Source organism: Mobula birostris, chromosome 8 (assembly GCF_030028105.1).
Source record: "Mobula birostris isolate sMobBir1 chromosome 8, sMobBir1.hap1, whole genome shotgun sequence".
Classification (NCBI taxonomy): domain Eukaryota; kingdom Metazoa; phylum Chordata; class Chondrichthyes; order Myliobatiformes; family Myliobatidae; genus Mobula; species Mobula birostris.
Genome location: NC_092377.1, coordinates 170,402,370 through 170,422,232, shown reverse-complemented (window position 1 = coordinate 170,422,232; position 19,863 = coordinate 170,402,370). Strand labels below are relative to the sequence as shown.

The 19,863-nt window shown below is 41.4% G+C and overlaps 1 protein-coding gene across 4 annotated transcripts in view; it reads right to left on the bottom strand.

Moving 5' to 3' along the window:
- gmcl1 (germ cell-less, spermatogenesis associated) overlaps positions 1-19,863 on the bottom strand; it is a 197,581-nt gene that overhangs the window by 106,752 nt on the left and 70,966 nt on the right. For all 4 annotated transcript variants that reach the window (XM_072266824.1, XM_072266826.1, XM_072266828.1 and 1 more), the window contains exons 7-8: positions 17,771-17,855; positions 14,597-14,687 (exon numbers count right to left, since the gene is read on the bottom strand). In XM_072266824.1, the coding sequence (XP_072122925.1) occupies positions 14,597-14,687; positions 17,771-17,855 (176 nt within the window). The remainder of the gene's footprint in view (positions 1-14,596; positions 14,688-17,770; positions 17,856-19,863) is intronic.

Here is a 19,863-nt window from a genome sequence, read left to right as displayed (position 1 = left end):
ACCAAATGTGCAAATAACACGACTTTTAAAAGTCCTTGGAAGTGAGTGTATAGAACCTACAATCAATTCAGAGCAGTGGTGATTGAAGCTATCCACGCTGGTTCAAGAGCCTGATGGTTATAGGGTGATACCTGTTCCCGAACCTGGTGGTGTGGGACCTGATGGTTGTAGGGTGATACCTGTTCCTGAACCTGGTCGTGTGGTACTTAAGGCTTTTACTCCTCCTGTCCAACGGAACAAGCAAATCCCTTCATCAGGATATTAATTCTCGTCCAATTCAGCTGCAATTTGTTCTTATACAGGTGACCTTTGCCCTACAAGAGGCCCTAATGATTCAAGAATAGGAGCCCTCATACATGCACCAGTTCTTCAGCCACAAATCTGCCTTTTACTCCCATTCCTAACCTCAAAAGTGTAAGGCACTAGACCATAAAACACAAGAGCAGAATTAGGCCATTTGGCCCATTGGGTCTGCTCCGCCATTGAATTGAATTAACTTTATTACTTACATCCTTCACCTACATGAGTAAAAATCTCTATGTTACGTCTCCGTCTACATGTGCAATTTATAGTAATTTATAATAAATAGTATGTACAACAGGACAGTCAATATAACATAGAAATAAAGTTGTATCAGCATGAATTAATCGGTCTGATGGCCTGGTGGAAGAAGCTGTCCCGGAGCCTGATGGTCCTGGCTTTTATGCTGCAGTACCATTTCCCGAATGGTAGCAACTGGAGCAGTTTGTAGTTGGGGTGACTCGGGTCCCCAATGATCCTTTGGACACTTTTTACACACCTGTCTTTGTAAATGTCCTAAATAGTGGGAAGTTCACATCTACAGAGGCGCTAGGATGTCTGCACCACTCTCTGCAGAGTCCTGCGATTGAGGGAAATCAGTTTCCTTACCAGTCAGTGATGCAGCCAGTCAGGAGGCTCTCAATTGTGCCCCTGTAGAAAGCTCTTAGGATTTGGGGTCCCATACCAAACTTCTTCAACTGTCTGAGGTGAAAGGGGAGCTGTTGTGCCTTTTTCACAACACAGCCGGTATGTACAGACCATGTGAGATCCTTGGTGATGTTTATGCTAAGGAACTTAAAGCTGTTCACCCTCTCAACCCCCAGATCCACTGATGTCAATAGGGGTTAGTCTGTCTCCATTCCTCCTGTAGTCCACACCAGCTCCTGTTTTTGCAATATTAAGGGAGAGGTTGTTTTCTTGACACCACTGTGTCAGGATGATGACTTCTCTGTAGGCTGCCTCAATATTATTTGAGATCAGTGTACAGCTGTCAGCAAATTTAATTAGTAGATTAGAGCTGTGGGTGGCTACACAGTTATAGGCGCACAGAGAATAAAGGAGGGGGCTTAGTACACAGCCCTGGGGGGCACCTGTGTTGAGGGTCAGAGGTGAGGGAGCCCACTCTTGCCAAAAGCCAATAATCTGACAAAGTCCAGGATCCATCTATACAAGCCAAGGTGAAGGCTGAGGTCCCTGAGCTTCTTGTCGAGCCTGGAGGGAATTATGATGTTGAATGCTGAACTGTAGTCCAACAACAGCATTCTCACAGAAGCATCCTCCTTCTCCAGATGTGTAAGGACAGTGTGTAGAGCTGTGGCTACTGCGACATCTGTAGATCAGCTGTGTCAGTTGGCGAATTGTAGGGGGTCCAGACTGGCTGGTAGCATGCTGCAGATGTAGTCCTTGACCAGCCTCTCAAAGTATTTGCTTATTATGGAGGTGAGTGTGACGGGACACCAGTCGTCCAGCCATGTTACTTTGGTCTTTTTGGATACAGGAACAATGGTGGATGTTTTGAAGCAGGAGGGCACTCTGCACTGGGAGAGGGAGAGATTAAAAATGTCTGTAAACACACCTGCCAGTTGTGCCGTGCACACTCTGAGAACCCACCCTGGGATGCAGTTTGGTCCCACAGCCTTGTGCTGTCCACTCGTTGGAAACACTTGCGTACTTCGGCCTCAGCTCTCGGTCGCATCAGTGGCTCTCTTCAGGGGCTCAGTATTGGCAACATCAAATTGAGCATAAAAAAGATTTAGCTCATCTGGCAGAGGCAGCGACGTTGAAAACTCCACTGCATTAACTCTGAAGACTACGATGGTGTGCAGACCTTGCCATTATCAAGGCTGATCCTTTTCCCCTCCTCAGCCCCGATCCCCAGCCTTCTCCCCCATAACCATTGATGCCATGTCCAATCAAGAACCTCTCAAACTCTGCCTTAAGTACAACCAATGACCTGGGTTCCACGGCTGCCTGTGGAAATAAATTCCACAAATTCACCACCCTCTGGCTAAAGAAATTTCTCTGCGTTAGGGAGATTCAACCAAGAAATCCTTGAAAAGATCAAGAGCGTGTGAGGCGTCACGGATGTAGGTGGGAAGGAACTGAACTAGGAGGATGAAACAGAGTTGAAGTATGCAGATATGAATTCAGTGGGACAGGGACAAGCTGAAACAATGGGTCTACCTGGACAAGCAAGTTTGTGGATTTTGGATAGGAGGTAGAAATGGGTGGTGTGGGGTGCGGGAACTGAGGTTGGTGGCACTAGATGGGAGATCCCCAGAGTCAACATGGTTGGTGATGGTGTGGGAGACTGCATTGGTGCTGCTTCCGGTACCCATGCTGTACCCGCCCGTCGATTTCATCCACTTTGCCTCCAACCCTGCCCTCAAATTCTCCTGGTCTATTTCCGACACTTCCCTCCCCTTTCTCGAGCTCACTGTCTCTATCTCCGGAGAAAGTTTATCCACCGATGTCTATTATAAACCAATGGACTCTCACAGCTCCACACATCAAAGTTGCTGGTGAACACAGCAGGCCAGGCAGCGTCTCTAGGAAGAGGTACAGTTGACGTTTCAGGCCGAGACCCTTCATCAGTCCTGACGAAGGGTCTCGGCCTGAAACATCGACTGTACCTCTTCCTAGAGACGCTGCCTGGCCTGCTGCGTTCACCAGCAACTTTGATGCATGTTGCTTGAATTTCCAGCATCTGCAGAAATCCTGTCCTTTGCGACTCTGACAGCTACCTAGACTATACCTCGTCCCACCCTGCTACTTGTAAAAACACCACCCCTTTCTTTCCTCTGACTTCTACCTTGCCAAGGCACAGCGACAACTCCCGGATACCTCCTCTTATTTACCCCTCGATCGTGACCCCACTAAAGAGCACCAGGCCATTGTCTCCCACACCATCACCGACTTTATCCGCTCAGGGGATCTCCCATCCACTGCTACCAACCTTATAGTTCCCACACCTCGCACTTCCCGTTTCTACCTCCTACCCAAGATCCACAAACCCACCCGTCCTGGCAGACCTATTGTCTCAGCTTGCTCCTGCCCCACCGAACTCGTTTCTGCATACCTCGACACTGTTTTATCCCCCCTTATTGAATCACTTCCTACCTATGTTCGTGACACTTCTCACGCTCTTAAACTTTTCGATGATTTTAAGTTCCCTGGCCCCCACCGCTTTATTTTCACCATGGATGTCCAGTCCCTATATACTTCCATCCCCCATCAGGAAGGTCTCAAAGCTCTCCGCTTCTTTTTGGATTCCAGACTTAATCAGTTCCCCTCTACCACCACTCTGCTCCGTCTAGCGGAATTAATCCTTACTCTTAATAATTTCTCCTTTGGCTCCTCCCACTTCCTCCAAACTAAAGGTGTAGCTATGGGCATCCGTATGGGTCCTAGGATGCCTGTCTTTTTATTGGCTTTGTGGAACAATCTATTTTCCGTGCCTATTCTGGTATCTGTCCCCCACTTTTCCTTTGCTACATCGACGACTGCATTGGCGCTGCTTCCTGCACGCATGCTGAGCTCGTTGACTCCATTAACTTTGCCTCCAACTTTCACCCTCCCCTCAAGTTTACCTGGTCCATTTCCGACACCTCCCTCCTCTTTCTAGATCTTTCTGTCTCTGTCTCTGGAGACAGCTTATCCACTGATGTCTACTATAAGTCTACTGACTCTCACAGTTATCTGGACTATTCTTCTTCTCACCCTGTCTCTTGCAAAAATGCCATCCCCTTCTCGCAATTCCTCCGTCTCCGCCGCATCTGCTCTCAGGATGAGGCTTTTCATTCCAGGACGAGGGAGATGTCCTCCTTTTTTAAAGAAAGGAGCTTCCCTTCCTCCACTATCATGTCTGCTCTCAACCGCATCTCCCCTATTTCACGTACATCTGCTCTCACTCCATCCTCCCGGCACCCCACTAGGAATAGGGTTCCCCTGGTCCTCACCTACCACCCCACCAGCCTCCAGGTCCAACATATTATTCTCTGTAACTTCTGCCACCTCCAACAGGATCCCACCACTAAGCACATCTTTCCCTCCCCCCCCCCCCACCCACTTTCCGCAGGGATCGCTGCCTACGTGACTCCCTTGTTCATTTGTCCCTCCCCATCCCTCCCCACTGATCTCCCTCCTGGCACTTATCCTTGTAAGCGGAACAAGTGCTACACGTGCCCTTACACTTCCTCCCTTACCACCATTCAGGGCCCCAGACAGACCTTCCAGATGAGGCGACACTTCACCTGTGAGTCGGCTGGGGTGATATACTGCGTCCGGTGCTCCCGATGTGGCCTTCTATATATTGGCGAGACCCGACGCAGACTGGGAGATCGCTTTGCTGAACGTCTATGCTCTGTCCACCAGAGAAAGCAGGATCTCCCAGTGGCCACACATTTTAATTCCACATCCCATTCCCATTCTGACATGTCTATCCACAGCCTCCTCTACTATAAAGATGAAGCCACACTCAGGTTGGAGGAACAACACCTTATATTCCATCTGGGTAGCGTCCAACCTGATGGCATGAACATAGACTTCTCTAACTTCCGCTAATGCCCCACCTCCCCCTCGTACCTCATCCGTTATTTTTTTTTTATATACACACATTCTTTCTCTCACTCTCCTTTTTCTCCCTCTGTCCCTCTGACTATACCCCTTGCTCATCCTCTGGTTCCCCCCCCACCCCGTCTTTCTCCCCGGACCTCCTGTCCCATGATCCTCTCATATCCCCTTTGCCAATCACCTGTCCAGCTCTTGGCTCCATCCCTCCCCCTCCTATCTTCTCCTATCATTTTGGATCTCCCCCTCCCTCTTTCAAATCACTTACTAACTCTTCCTTCGGTTAGTCTTGATGAAGGGTCTCAGCCTGGAACGTCGACTGTACCTCCTCCTAGAGATGCTGCCTGGCCTGCTGCGTTCACCAGCAACTTTGATGTGTGTTACCCTCCTTTCAATTCCTTTGTCTCTGCTGCATCTGTTCTCAGGATGAGGCTTTTCATTCAAGAACGAAGATGTCCTCCTTTTTCTAAGGAAGGGGCTTCCCTTCCTCCACCATTAATGCTGCTCTCAACGGCATCTCTTCCATTTCACACGTCTGCTCTTACCTTATCCTCCCGCCACGCTACCAGGGATAGGGTTCCTCTTGTCCTCACCTACCACCCCACCAGCCTCCACATCCAGCAGATAATTCCCTGAAACCTCTGCCACCTCCAACTGGATCACACCACCAAACACATCTTTCCCTCCCCTCCAACTTTCTGCTTTCCGCAGGGATCGCTCCCTACGCGACTCCATTGTCCATTCGTCCCTCTACACTGATCTCCCTCCTGGCACTTATCCTTGCAAGTGGAACAAGTGCTTCATATGCCCCTACACATCTGTCCTCACTACCATTCGGGGCCTCAAACAGTCCTTCCAGGTGAGACAGCACTTCACCTGTGAGCCTGTTGGGGTCATGTACTGTGTTTGGTGAGCCTGGTGTGGCCTCTTGTACATCGCCGAGACCCAACATAGATTGGGAGACTGCTTCACCGAGCATCTACACTCCATCCATCAGAACAAGCGGGATCTCCCAGTGGCCACCCATTTTAATTCCACTTCCCATTCCCTATGTCCATTCATGGCCTCCTTCACTGTCAGGAAAAAAGTCACACCTAAGTTGGAGGAACAACACCTTATATTCCATTTCAGTAGCCTCCAACCTGATGGCATGAACATCGATTTCTCAAACTTTCAGTAGGCCTCCACCTACCCCCCACCCTCACCATTTCCCATCCCCTTGTCCCTCTCTCATGGCAGACCACAGTACATGTGCTTGCAACACTGTGTGTCTGACAGAGTGATCAGCAGCACTGGGGCTCCACAGGGGACTGTCTTGTCTCCCTTTCTCTACACCATTTACACCTCAGACTTCAACTACTGCACAGAGTCTTGTCATCTTCAGAAGTTTTCTGATGACTCTGCCTTAGTTGGATGCATCAGCAAGGGAGATGAGGCTGAGTACAGGGCTACGGTAGGAAACTTTGTCACATGGTGTGAGCAGAATTATCTGCAGCTTAATGTGAAAAAGAATAAGGAGCTGGTGGGAGACCTGAGGAGAGCTAAGGTACCGGTGACCCCTGTTTCCATCCAGGGGGTCAGGGTGGACATGGTGGAGGATTACAAATACCTGGGGATACAAATTGACAATAAACTGGACTGGTCAAAGAACACTGAGGCTGTCTACAAGAAGGGTCAGAGCCGTCTCTATTTCCTGAGGAGACTGAGGTCCTTTAACATCTGCCGTACGATGCTGAGGATGTTCTACGAGTCTGTGGTGGCCAGTGCGATCATGTTTGCTGTTGTGTGCTGGGGCAGCAGGCTGAGGGTAGCAGACACCAACAGAATCAACAAACTCATTCGTAAGGCCAGTGATGTTGTGGGGATGGAACTGGACTCTCTGACGGTGGTGTCTAAAAAGAGGATGCTGTCCAAGTTGCATGCCATCTTGGACAATGTCTCCCATCCACTACTGGTTGGGCACAGGAGTACATTCAGCCAGAGACTCATTCCACTGAGATGCAACACAGAGTGTCATAGGAAGTCATTCCTGCCTGTGACCATCAAACTTTACAACTCCTCCCTTGGAGGGTCAGACACCCTGAGCCAATAGGCTGGTCCTGGACTTATTTCACAATTTACTGGCATAATTTTACATATTACTATTTAACTATTTATGGTTTTATTACTACTTATTATTTATGGTGCAACTGTAATGAAAACCAATTTCCCCCGGGATCAATAAAGTATGACTATGACTCTGTTATCTATTTGCCCACCCATCGCCTCCCTTTGGTGCTCCTTCCACCCCTGCCACTTTCTTCTATCTTCCATGGCCTTCTGTCCTCTCCTATCAGTTTCCCCTTTTCCAAACCCGTAACTCTTTCAGCTTCCCAGATCTGTTTCATCCCTCCGTCTCCAAGTTTCACCTATCACCTGGTGTTTTTCTCTCCCTTCCCCCACCTTTCAAATCTACTCCTCAGCTTTTTATCTCCAGTCCTGCTGAAGGATTTCAACCCGAAACGTCCACTGTACTTTTTTCCATAGATGCTGCCTAGCCTGCTGAGTTCCTCCAGTATTTTGTGTGTGTTTCCCAATACAGTATAACTGATCCCCTAGTAGGCTCAACGACAAACTGCTCTAAAAATCCATTTCGTAGGTATTCAAACTCACTCTCTTGAGATCCACTTCCAACCCAATTTTCCCAATCGACGTGCATGTTTAAATCTCCCATCACTATCATAACATTGCCCTTTTGACACACCTTTTCTATTTCCTGTTGTAGTCTGTGGTCCACATCCCAGCTACTGCTGGGGGGCAGGTATATATCTGCTATCAGGGTCTTTCCACCCTTGCATTTTCTTAACTCAACCCAAAAGGATTCGACACCATCCGATCCTATGTAAAATGTTTCAACTGATTTGACGGCATTCTTTACCAGCAGAGCCACGCCATCCACTCTGCCGACCTTCCTATCCCTCCGGTACAACATATCACTTGAGATAGATTATAAATATTGCCATCTTCGAGGAATGCATTTTAACTTTCTGCCTAGCTCTCTATATTCATTCTGTAGGGCCTCATCCATGTTGTTGGTATTAATTGGAAGAATGGGCAAAAAAAGTGACAGATGGAATACAGTTTTGGGAAATGTATAATGCATTTTGGTAATAGAAACAATAGTGCAGACTATTATCTAAATGGGGAAAACGTTTAAACATCAGACGTGCAGAGGGACTTAGGAGTCCTCACGCAAGACTCCCTGAAGGTTAATTTACAGGTTGAGTCTGTGGTAAAGAAGACAAATACAATGTTGGTATTTATTTCAAGGGGAATAGAATATAAAAGCAAGGAGATAATGCTGAGCCTTTATAAGACACTGGTCAGGCTACATTTGCAGTATTGTCAACAGTCTTGGGCTCCATATCTCAGAAAGGATGTGTTGTCATTCAACAAACACCAGAGGCAGTTCACGAGGATAATTCCAGGAATGAAGGGATTAACATACGAGGAGCATTTGGCAGTTCTGGGCCTGAACTCACTCGAATTTAGAAGAATGCGGGGGGGAATCTCAATGAAATCTACCGAATGTTTTTTTTTAAATATAATTTTTATTGAGTTTTCAAAAAGAATACATGAAAAGATAAAATCTACCCTCCCCCCCCCCCCCCCCATATATATAGTCCTACCTAAAAAGAAAGAAAGAGAGAAAAAAGAAAAGAACCGCCTGGGTGTTGGAAGGTTTCCACATGCTCCATGGGATTCAAAATAAATTTGGTATAATTATTCGTTACTTTCCCCAAGGGACCAAGGTCTTTATTGGAGCACTTAAATATGCCATCCTATCTTTTGTAAATAAGGGCGCCAAATATTCAAAAATGTCACATATTTATCTCTTAAATTATAAGTAATTTTTTTGAGTGGAATAGAACTAGCCATTTCATTATTCCAACCATCCATACTTTAAATACGAATCAGATTTCCAAGTAACTGCTATAGTCTTCTTAGCTACTGCCAATGCAATTTTTATAAATTCTTTCTGATATTTATTCAACTTAAGTTTCGGTTTTATCCCTTCAATATCACCTAATAGAAATAATACAGGGTTATGTGGAAGTTGAGTTCCAGTAATTTGTTCCAATAAGACTCTTAAATTTATCCAAAAGGGTTGAATTTTAAAACAAGACCAAGTAGAATGTAAAAAAGTACCAATTTCTTGATTACACCGAAAGCATTTATCAGATAGATTTGAATTTAATCTATTTATTTTTTGTGGTGTAATATATAATTGGTGTAAAAAATTATATTGTACTAATCTAAGTCGAACATTTATTGTACTTGTCATACTGTCAAGACAGAGTTTTGACCAATTTGTTTCATCAATATTAATATTCAAATCTGTTTCCCATTTTTGCTTTGACTTATGGGTTCCTTGTTTAATTGTCTGTTCTTGAATCAAATTATACATACAAGAAATAAATTTTTTAATTTTCCCTTTTTGAATTAAAATTTCAATTTCATTAGGTTTTGGCAAAAACATTGTTTGACCCAGCTTACCTTTTAAGTAAGCCCTTAATTGAAAGTAACAAAAGAAAGTATTATTAGATATTTTATATTTATCCTTTAATTGTTCAAATGACATCAATATACCTCGTTCAAAACAATCTCCTATAAATTTAATCCCTTTTTGGTACCAATTATATAAAAGTTGATTGTCCATTGTAAAAGGAATAAGTGTTTTGAAACAAAGGTCTCCTTGCTAATAGAGATTTCTGTGTTTCATTATCATTTATCTTATTCCATAAATCAATCAAATGTGTTAATATAGGAGATTCTTTCTTTTCCCGTATCCATTTAGATTCCTATTTATATATAAAATCTTCAGGTCTATTTTCTCCTATCTTATCTAGTTCTGTTTTAATCCATGCTGGTTTTTGATCATCAAAGAAAGATGCAATAAATCTAAGTTGATTTGCTTTATAATAGTTTTTAAAGTTTGGAAGTTGTAACCCTCCTAACCTAAATTTACGTGTCAATTTTTCCAATGATATTCTTGACATTTTACCTTTCCAAAGAAATTTTCTCACACATTTATTTAACTCTTGAAAAAATTTCTGTTGCAATTGTATTGGTAATGTTTGAAACAAATACTGTAATCTAGGAAATATATTCATTTTTACAACATTGACTCTACCTACTAATGTTATTGGTAGTATCATCCATCTGTCAAAAAATTCTTTACATCATTATCAAGTCTTATACCTAAATACTTTATACCATTTACCGGCCATCTAAATTGGATTACTAATCGACATTGACTATAGTCTCCTTTAGTAAGAGGTAAAATTTCACTTTTATCCCAATTTATTTTGTAACCTGATACCTTCCCATATTCATCCAATCTAGAAAATAGTTTATGTAACGAATGTTGTGGGTTTGTTAAATAGATCAAAACATCATCGGCAAAAAGATTAATTTTAAATTCCTCCTGATTAACTCTAAAACCCATAATATCTGGATCAATTCTGATTAGTTCTGCTAATGGCTCTATCGCCAGTACAAATAAAGCAGGTGATAATGGACAACCTTGTCTAGTTGACCTTTTTAACTGGAATGCTGTTGAAATTTGAGAATTTGTCACTACTTTAGCTTTAGGGTTAGAATTTAAAGTTTTAATCCAATTTATAAAAGATGTTCCTAACCCATATTTTTCTAATACTTTAAATAAAAAATCCCATTCTAATCTATCAAATGCTTTTTCTGCATCCAAAGCTACTACTATACTCTTCTCATCCCTTTTTTGTGCCAAATGAATTATACTGAGTAGCCGGGTTACATTATCTGCCAATTGTCTATTTTTAATAAATCCTGTTTGATCCATATGTATTAATTTTGGTAAATATTTAGATAATCTATTTGATAAAATTTTTGCTATTATTTTATAATCCGTATTCAATAAAGAAATAGGCCTGTATGATGTTGGTTTCATAGGGTCTCTGTCTTTTTTTGGCAATATTATTACAATCGCTGTTGAAAAAGATTCTGGAAGTTATGTATTTTTTCTGCTTGACGTATTAGTTCCATAAAAAGAGGAAGTAATAAATCTTTAAATTTTTTTATAAAATTCAGGTGGAAAACCATCTTCTCCTGGAGATTTATTACTTTGGAGTGATCTTAAAGCTTCTTCAACTTCTTTTAATGTAAAAGGCATATCTAATCCCTTCTGTTCTTCCAAATTCAATTTTGGAAGAGAAATTTGTGATAAAAACCTTTCTATCTCATTAACATCATTTTGGGATTCTGATTGATATAATTCAGAATAGAAATTTTTAAAAGTTTCTTTTATTTCAAGAGGCTTATAAGATATTTTATTTGCCCTTGTTCTAATTGCATTTATTGTTTTGGAAGCTTGTTCTGTTTTCAACTGCCAGGCAAGAATTTTATGTGCTCTCTCACCTAACTCATAATACCTTTCTTTAGTTCTTATAATTGCTTTTTCCGTTCTATATGTCTGAAGCGTATTATATTGTAACTTATTAACAAGTTGTCTTCGTTTTTCTTCTGACATATATCTTTGAGATTCTTTTTCTATTTTTGTAATCTCTTTTTCCAATTGATCTAGTTCTGCCATATTCTTTCTTAATTTTAGACGTATAACTTATTATCTGGGCCCTAAGATATGCTTTCATCGCATCCCATAATATAAATTTATCATCCACTGAATGAAAATTTGTATCCAAAAAAAATTGAATCTGCTTTTTCATTAAATCACAGAAATCTTGACGTTTTAATAATGTTGAATTAAATCTCCATCTATAAGCCACTTCTTCCTTATCAGCCATTATTATTGTCATTAATAAAGGGGAATGATCTGATAATATTCTTGCTTTATATTCCATATTTTTCACTCTGTGTTGAATATGCATTGATAATAGAAACAAATCTATCCTTGAGTAAGTTTTATGTCTACGGGAGTAGAACGAATAGTCTCTTTCTTTAGGATTGATTCTTCTCCATATATCAATCAAATTTAGATCCTTCATTAATGATAAAGTTAAATTTACTACCTTCGATTTTATAACAGCCTTGGTTGATCTATCTAAGACTGGGTCTAAGCAAAAATTAAAGTCTCCTCCAATTAATATTTTTTCATGTGCATCCGCCAAATTCAGAAAAGCTTCTTGTATGAATTTTGCATCATTTTCGTTTGGTGCATAAATATTCATAAAAGTCCATAATTCAGAAAAAAGTTGACAATGTACAATCACATATCTCCCCGCAGAATCAGTTATTACATTTTGTATTCTAATTGGTAACGTTTTATTGATCAAAATTGCTACTCCCCTCGCTTTTGAATTAAATGAAGCCGCAACAACACTTCCCACCCAATCTCTCTTTAGTTTCTGATGTTCTGTTTCTGTTAGGTGCGTTTCCTGTAAAAAAGCTAAATCTATCTTCATTTTTTTAATATGTGTTAAGATTCTTTTTCTTTTCACTGGTCCATTAAGCCCATTAACATTAAAACTCAAAAAATTCAATAAATTAGTCATTATTCTTAACAAAGTTACTCCAATCTAAAACATTACTTATCTTCTCAACTCTCATAGTTCCTTGGGGAATCTCTTTAAACTTCACCATGTTGCTATGTGTTTCCCTCCCAACCTTCCAGGCAAAAAGAAAAGAAAAGATAGAAGAATATAAAAGAAGAAAAAACAAAATACCCCCCCACTAATGTTGTGAATGAAAAGATACACAACGCTACCCCCTCCATTTTACGGGTCGTGGCAAAAGCCACGCTTGCACACATGGTTAGCGTAGCAATCGATCAGTGCTTCTTCCAGCTCCCCCGCAATAAAAAAAAATATATATAGGCAAAATTAATGTTACTATTCCCAACTAATATTCCTCCAGTTTTAACCTTTCTTACCCCCCTCGTATAATTAATGATATATTTATACATTCATCCAGCTTCAAAAATCCAACAAGTCCATTCTTTAACCCAATCTTCATCTTCAATCTATCTCGCTCCCCTGGATTTGTTCTTGTATCTGGTGAATATTCAGAGAATCTCGCACAAACTGCTCTGCTTTCTGGTAGTCATCAAAAAATCTTTTTTCTCCACCAGGCAAAAAAATCTTCAAGGTTGCAGGATAACGCAGTATAAATTGATAACCATGATCCCATAGGGTTTTTTTCACTGGATTAAATTTCTTCCTTCTCTTCAAAAGTTCATAACTTATACCAGGGTAGAAAAAAACTTTGTTCCCTTTAATTATCAATGGCCCTTTTCTATCCTTGGCAGCTTGAGCAGCTGCCTGTAGAATCCTTTCCTTGTCTTGAAATCTTAAGAATTTTATTAAAATCGATCGTGGATATTGGTCACCTTTTGGTTTTGGTCTTAGAGCTCTATGTGCCCACTCAATTTCAATTGGTCGAACCTCCTCTTCCATTTGCAAAACATCCGGGATCCATTTTTGAAAAAATTCTATTGGTTTTTCTCCCTCCGTACCTTCTTTAAGACCAACAATTTCAATATTATTACGTCTACTGAAATTTTCCAACATGTCCACTTTCTCCAAGAGTCGATTTCTTTCCGAGTTCCAGACAAGCAAATCATTTTCTGTTTTTTCCACTCTATCATTCATATGCCCCATTGCTCTTTCCATCTTTTGAAGCTTCTTATCCACTTTGTCCTATCTTTCCATAACTTTATTATAGCACATCTTCGTATCTCTAAGCTCTTCTCTTACTTTTCTTAGTTCAGCCATTAATTGCAATATAGCCTCTCTTATGTCTCTATCATCTCCTTTACTTCCAATCGCTTCCAATTCTTCCTCCTCTTCTTCATCTGTGTTCTCTGCAGAATCCAATTCTGACTCTGAGTCATTTTCAATTGCAGTGGCTGTCGGTTCTTGTAGTTTGCGTTGTGTCGATTTGCGCATGCGCATTTCCGGTGCCTTCTTCGAAGAACCCGTTACCACCGCCATTGCTCCCTGTTCTACCAAAGGAGATCCAACCTGAGTCCGAGGCTCCATCGTTGCAGTAGGCCCTTTTTTCTTCCCCTCTCGCGGCTGCTTCGCAACAGCAGACTTCTTTTGTTGCGGTTTAGGAGGCATATCGTAAAGTAGTCTTACAAAGTTTATAAATAGTTTTCAGAAAATATTTATTAACTTTGTTTTGTTTAAACGGTACTTTACTGATTTGTTGCGGAAGAGCTGGATTTACACGTCTCAATCCCATGTCATCACGTGACGCCCCCTACCGAATGTTGAAAGGACAAGACAGGGTGGATGTGGAGAGGATGTTTCCTATGGTGGAGGCTATATAGATCTGAGGGCACAGCCTCAAAATTGAGGAGCAATCTTTTAGAACAGAGATAAGGAATTTTTTAGCCAGAGAGTAGTGAACCCGTGGAATGCTATGCCACAGATTGTGGAGGAGGCCAAGTCCGTGGGTACATTTAAGGCGGAAATTGATCATTTCCTGCTCCATCAGGGCATCAAAGGATATCGCGAGAAGGCAGGTGTATGGGGTTGAGTGTGATCTGGGATCAGCCATGATGGAATTGTGGAACAAACTCAATGGGCTGAATGGCCTAAATCTGCTCCCATGTCTTATGATCTTAATGACCTCTGGCTGGGCATGCTCCCTCCTAGGGAATTCTCGGGACACATGCTTGATTCTCAATCACCTGCTTTAACACCTCAGTTGTTATTGGTTCCATGTAACTGCAGAAGTTACCACTTACCTTCTCTGTGCTTTGTAAACCAGGCATCTGCATCAGTTAATAACTGTTTCAGGGATCCATTCCAGGAGGGCACTAGCTGCAGGAACATCCACTGCAAAAAAAAATTACAGGTTCAATTAATACAGAATCAGAAGTGCTGAGGTGCTAATATAGCAGGTTTCGCTCTGCACTCCATACAAGCTACTTGCACACTTACTCTGCCAACTATACCTCATAGTTACAATAACAAAGACTGTCATGGAGGGAGAATGGCTGATATTGAATGCTGAAAATTGTTTACACTTTAGCTGAAGCAACATATGAACTGGAAGGTTAAGCATATGTAGATCGTTGCGCAAAGTTGTGCTTGTGTCAGTTTTATAAAGTATAAATTTTATAATGAACGTAGCCTGAAACTTGACAGATGGCCATTTTCCTCATTGCTGTACCATGTATTCTTTGCAGCCTCCTTGTAGATAAACTCCAGAAGCTCAGTTTGATTTCTGTTTGGGTACTAGTCTTCATTGGAACCCTACAATCTACCCCACACCAACAAACTACCATTGTCCTGGGAGTAGAAACAAGGTAGACTGCTACCATTATGAATACGTTTCCACAGGTACATGCAATACCTCAAGTTGAGAAATGTGCATAGGAAAAGGGTGAAACAGCTGTTCAGCAGTTATTAATATTTTATAGAAGTTTCCAGAATTAAAATCAATATTCTGATTGGGGGAGATGATCATTACACAGAAGTGTTTGAGATACACTGTCCTAAACAATTTCGTAAAAATTAATCTCTCACCCATTAAAAGCCACACCTCACGGTGTGCAAGCAGGTGAACGGATATCAGTAACTTAATTTTTGAACCGCAGTCACCAAACATTTTGATTTATCTTCTCATCCCGGCAATGGAGCAGTCTAATAACTGAACCCTAGCAGTATAGATATGAATCGGATCCAGAATAGTTAGTAACTATCAGTAAAATACAGTACCTGCCTTCCCGTTGGGCCATTCTTGTCATTGCTATTAAAACTATCATAAAAAGATGTAAAAAATCTCTCTAAACTCTGGATTGTTCCCCAAGGGAGCACCAATTTTAGGAACTACGGATCAGGAAAGGCCAGTCCTCAGTGCAGTATGTTTGGTGAAGAGTTCTGGGCTTGTCTCGTGTATTTGTAATGTCAATGTTTATCCATAGTTCTTTCAGCCGGCATTTTAACTGACTCCAAATCCTATTTCCTCATTGCCTTATGACCTGCTCCTCTGTAATGGTCAGGTGCAGTTACAATCATCAAAGAGTAACAGAGCATGGGAACAGGTTCTTCTCCCAATTCGTCCATGCCAACCAACCTGTCCAACTCGAAATGCATCTGCCAGTTCTCAGACCAGCTGTGCATTCTGTCAAAGCCACGGTGCACTCCACAACTTTCTCCATTATCCACAACACCGCCACACTTATGCCATCTGCAAACTTACTAACCCACCCTGCCACTTCCTTATCCAAGTCATTTATCCAACTGTTAAATTTTAATTGCCACTTTTACAGTTTAACAATCAATTATCTGTTTGTATTTTAAGAAGTCTTTATATACATAACAGTCTAATAAGCCTCTAGTAGCTATACAAAGTATAATTCTAAAGCTTCTTTGTTCATTCATTAAGAGGCTGGTATTTTCTCATTGGTTGATTTTATGGCAATATTGAATAAGTATTTTCTAATCAGTTGTCTCTTCTCTATGGAATTTTCTAATCTTTTGGGTATAAAAGTAGTTGTTTCATGCTAGATGTCATCTTTAGTTTGTCTCTTCTTCCAATAGTAAGACCCCAGTCACTGTTCAGTTCCTCTTCTCTTGTTTTATCAACTCTTGATAAAATAATCGTGAAGCAACAAGTTTTATGCTTTCTAAAAGAACCTTGGATTTAAATATTGAAATCTGTCAATCACAAAGAGCAGGGTTGCAAATGATTTCTAAAAGAACCTTGGATTTAAATATTGAAATCTGTCAATCACAAAGAGCAGGGTTGCAAATGATCCCTGTGGAACACCACTTGTCACTGACCTTCAGGCAGAAGATGCTCTATCTACTACCACCTTTTGTCTTCTGTGGCCAAGCAAATTTCTACACTTCTACACAGTCAGGATTCTTTCACAGATTAATTCTGAAGCAAAATATTCATTAAGAACCTCCCCAACCTCCTCTGACTCTAGATCTATGTTTTCTCTTCTATCCCCGAGTGGTTCTACCCTCACTTTAATCATACTCCTGTTCTTCACAAATGTGTACAATGCCTTGAGAATTTCCTTAATCCTTCTCACCAAGGCCTTCTCATGTCATCCTCTCACTCACTTAAGTCATTTCTGAAGTTCCTTCCTGGCTATTTTATACCTCTGAAGAGCCCTGTTTGATCCTTGCTTCCTAAACCTTAAGTACGCTTACTCCTTCCTTTGGACGAGATGTTCCACTTCTCTTGTCAACCATGGATCCTTCACCCTACCATCCATTCCCTGCCTCAATGGGAGAAAACCATCCAGAACTCCATGCAAATGCTCTCTAAACTCCTGTATTTTCACTGCACATTTCCCTGAGTATATTTGTTCTCAATTTATGCTCCTAAATTCCTAATAAAATTATAATTTGCCATCACCCAATTAAGTACTTTTCTATACCACAAGACATACGAACAGAATTAGACCACTTAGCCCAGTGAGTCTGTTCTGCCATTTCATCATAGCTGATAACATTCTCTCTCTGTCTCAACCTCCTGCCTTCTCCATGTATCCCTTCATACCCTGACTAATCAAGAATCTATCAACATCTGCCTTAAATATACCCAATGACTTGGCCTCCATAGCTGCCTGTGTCAATGAATTCCACAGATTCACCACTCTCTGGCTAAAGAAATTCCACCTAATCTCCATTGTAAAAGGACGCCCCTCTATTCATAGGCTGTGTCTTTTGATGTTAGACTCTCCCAGTATAGGAAACATCTTCTCCACATTCACTTTATCAAGGCTTTTCAACATTCAATAGGTACGTTCTATTCCTGTCCCTGTCCAAGGCTAAGCTAAAGTTCAGGGAGTTGTGGTCACTGTCTCTAAAATGCTCACCTACTGAGAGATCTGTCACCTAACCTGGTTCATTGCCTAGCATTAGTTAAAGACATAATATAAAGGATGAAAAGCATGTACCTTCTTTAGTGCAGTATACACATCCATCTCCACCTGCATTACAAACAGGTCTGGAGAGCTCACCAGCTTCCCCATCAGATCTATGCTGGATGAGGAAAGAAAAATATATCATTATCTGAGCTAATGGTCCACCAACAGCAATATTAATAATAAGAGGCTTGGTTATTTTCTGATTGTATAGTAAACATCGAGAAATTGACTTCATCCTCTACTGGACTAAAAGCTGTACTGAATGAAGGACAGCTTTAGTTGGAACTCCTGAAATACAAACAGGATAATGGTTAGTTCTTGTGTCAGCTCCATGGTAATGGTTTAGGGATAAGACCATGGAACATCACAGTCCTATGGTAACCACTGAAGGACCAGGGAACATCACCCGGTCCTATGGTAACCACTGTAGGACCAGGAACATGACAGTCCCATGATAACCACTGTACATTAGAATTTCAAAGCCTGTGGTAAAGGGGGAAGCCTCTCAGTCATATTTGTTGGTAATAAGAGGGATATTTTCATACATTTTGGTATCTGTTTTGAGCAATCTATCAGCAATATTTTTATGGAATTTTATTTCACAATTGGAAATTGGCTCAAATTGCCATTTCTTAAAGAAGCACTTCAACTCATCCCAGTCCTTTGCTCTTTTCACTGTGATCCTGAAAATGTTACCTTTGCAAATATTTGAAAAAGTGGGATTGGTAAAGATAGGCATGGTGGTTGGCACAGATGCAGTGGGCCCAACATGCTGTCCCTATGCTATGACTCTCTATAACTTTATTTATTCAATTTCCTTTTGTAGGTTGCTGTCCAACAGCCTTTCACTCAATGTAAACTGAATTGCTATGTGCAAAAAATTTTCATCTTCTCCTTGTACTTCTGCGGTTAGCTTAAACCTACGTACCTAGATTAAAGACTTTACTGTGGAAACAATTTCTCCATGTTTAGTTGATAGTAATTGTAAATAACTACATTAAAATTCCTTGCAAGTTGCTCTGCTCCAGTCATTCCAGCCATTTCAGTGTTACATTAACTGAGACACAAGATGGCAAATACTATAATCATAAGTGAAAAACAAACCGCTGGAGGAACTGAGTGGATCTGGCAGTTGCAGTGGAGGCAGACTCGGTGCCAGATAGTCAACACTGAGCTTTAGTCATAGTCATACTTTATTGATCACGGGGGAAATTGGTTTTCGTTACAGTTGCACCATAAATAATTAAATAGTAATAATAAAACCATAAATAGTTAAATAGTAATATGTAAATTATGCCAGTAAATTATGAAATAAGTCCAGGACCAGCCTATTGGCTCAGGGTGTTTGACGCTCTGTGCTGCATCTCGGAGGAATGAGTCTCTGGCTGAATGTACTCCTGTGCCCAACCAGTACATTATGTAGTGGATGGGAGACATTGTCCAAGATGGCATGCAACTTAGACAGCATCCTCTTTTCAGACACCACCATGAGAGAGTCCAGTTCCATCCCCACAACATCACTGGCCTTACGAATGAGTTTGTTGATTCTGTTGGTGTCTGTCACCCTCAGCCTGCTGCCCCAGCACACTACAGCAAACATGATAGCACTGGCCACCACAGACTCGTAGAACATCTTCAGCATCGTCCAGCAGATGTTAAAGGACCTCAGTCTCCTCAGGAAATAGAGACGGCTCTGACCCTTCTTGTAGACAGCCTCAGTGTTCTTTGACCAGTCCAGTTTATTGTCAATTCATATCCCCAGGTATTTGTAATCCTCCACCATGTCCACCCTGACCCCCTGGATGGAAACAGGGGTCACCAATACCTTAGCTCTCCTCAGGTCTCCCACCAGCTCCTTAGTCTTTTTCACATTAAGGTGCAGATAATTCTGCTCACACCATGTGACAAAGTTTCCTACTGTAGCCCTGTACTCAGCCTCATCTCCCTTGCTGATGCATCCAACTATGGCAGAGTCATCAGAAAACTTCTGAAGATGACAAGACTCTATGCGACTCAAAGAGTCAAAGACCCTTTGTCATAGTCATACTTTATTGATCCCAGGGGAAATTGGTTTTCGTTACAGTTGCACCATAAATAATAAACAGTAATAGAAATAGTAATAG